Source organism: Aspergillus lucknowensis (assembly GCF_044049455.1).
Source record: "Aspergillus lucknowensis strain CBS 449.75 chromosome Unknown BJX67scaffold_215, whole genome shotgun sequence".
Classification (NCBI taxonomy): Eukaryota; Fungi; Ascomycota; class Eurotiomycetes; order Eurotiales; family Aspergillaceae; genus Aspergillus; species Aspergillus lucknowensis.
Window position 1 is genome coordinate 1 of NW_027263759.1, and position 1,282 is coordinate 1,282.

Here is a 1,282-nt window from a genome sequence, read left to right on the forward strand (position 1 = left end):
GTACATTCTGCCCCCTCGATGATAGCTATCCTTGCTAACTTCCGATCGTCAGAAACCACTGATCGCGGAGCTCTGCAACCAGTGGAGGCGCACGGGAAGCTGTGCCAGCTGCGCCCCCGAAACCCTGGTAGGTCTCGGCGGATGGGCCGGAATAGACGGCGGGAATCAACACTGACGAAGCCAGTGCATCTACCTACGCGAAATGTATATCGCTATGCTGCCCGAAAAGCCGCCTCTGCCTCCGTCATCGAGTCCCACAGACTATGCGTGGACGATCGAGGCGTACCTCAACGGGTACAGTTCGTCAAGTCTCGCCTTGCTAGACCGGCGAGGCATCAAACGTCGGAGCATGGGGCAAAGAGAAAGCGATCCACGGAAGCTTGCGGCACCGAGGCATGGAGAAAGCGCGGACCCCTGCCCTGCATCGATCGAGGTGTCATCGCACGGCCATGATCCGAGCCACAGCTCCGCAATTCAACCCAGCCGGCCGCAAAGCCCAGCCAACGAAGTCCCCGCGCCCTCCAGAAGCGCACTACGGAGCGACAAGGAAGTTCACAATACCGCACACGAGCAGGGGCAAGGCCTAGACGCAAGAAATTTGGAGATTGATGGCACTGGTTGTACCGGTCACGCGAATAACACAGACGAGAGCGAAAGTGAGTATAGTGACGAGCCCGTGCACGATGTTGAGGGTTCCAGATGGGACAACGAGGGGCCCCCGGCCGCCGTATGGGGAGAATCTCCGTCTCCGGGGCAGGAACGATGGCAACAGTCCGGCGCCGGTGCGACGTTTGACCAGATGTTACTTGAATTGGGTGGCGATCCGAATCCATTCGCAGGATGGCCAGGAGGCCCAGCGCAGGATGCTGAGCCACTCCAGGCCCTGAGCGGGAGCACCAGCCCCGCCAGCCCACTACCAGCTGCCTGGCAGGGCCTTACCCTCGCTCCCGCCGACCTTCACGTCCCCCCAAACTCGCCAGATCCTCTGTTTGTGCCGGCCGAGAGTCCTCGCGGTCGTCACGAAAGGGAAGCTGCTGTGCGACCTGAAGCCCCCACCCCGTCCGAGGTTGCACAGGCCGACATCGACGCCATGCTGGACAGCCTGTGCCTTCCCAGGGACCTGCAGAGAACCGTTACAGGCACTATTCCATGTGTCACTCCAGTCAATCCGGCATCCGATTCGCCATGCGCGCCGCCAGATGCATCGCCGATGATCACCAAGCACCAAAAAGGACCACTGCCCCCCGCTGGAAGTGCCACGCCGAGATTGGCATCGCAGCCT

At 61.2% G+C, this 1,282-nt stretch overlaps 1 protein-coding gene across 1 annotated transcript; it reads left to right on the forward strand.

Annotated features, from left to right (window-relative positions):
- Positions 1-202: 202 nt before the first annotated feature.
- Positions 203-1,253, forward strand: BJX67DRAFT_386747 (uncharacterized protein; the record flags this gene model as incomplete). The annotated part of the gene is made up of 1 exon (XM_071034130.1): positions 203-1,253. A coding segment is annotated over one exon (1,051 nt), but the record flags the coding sequence as incomplete, so codon positions are not given.
- Positions 1,254-1,282: the final 29 nt, after the last annotated feature.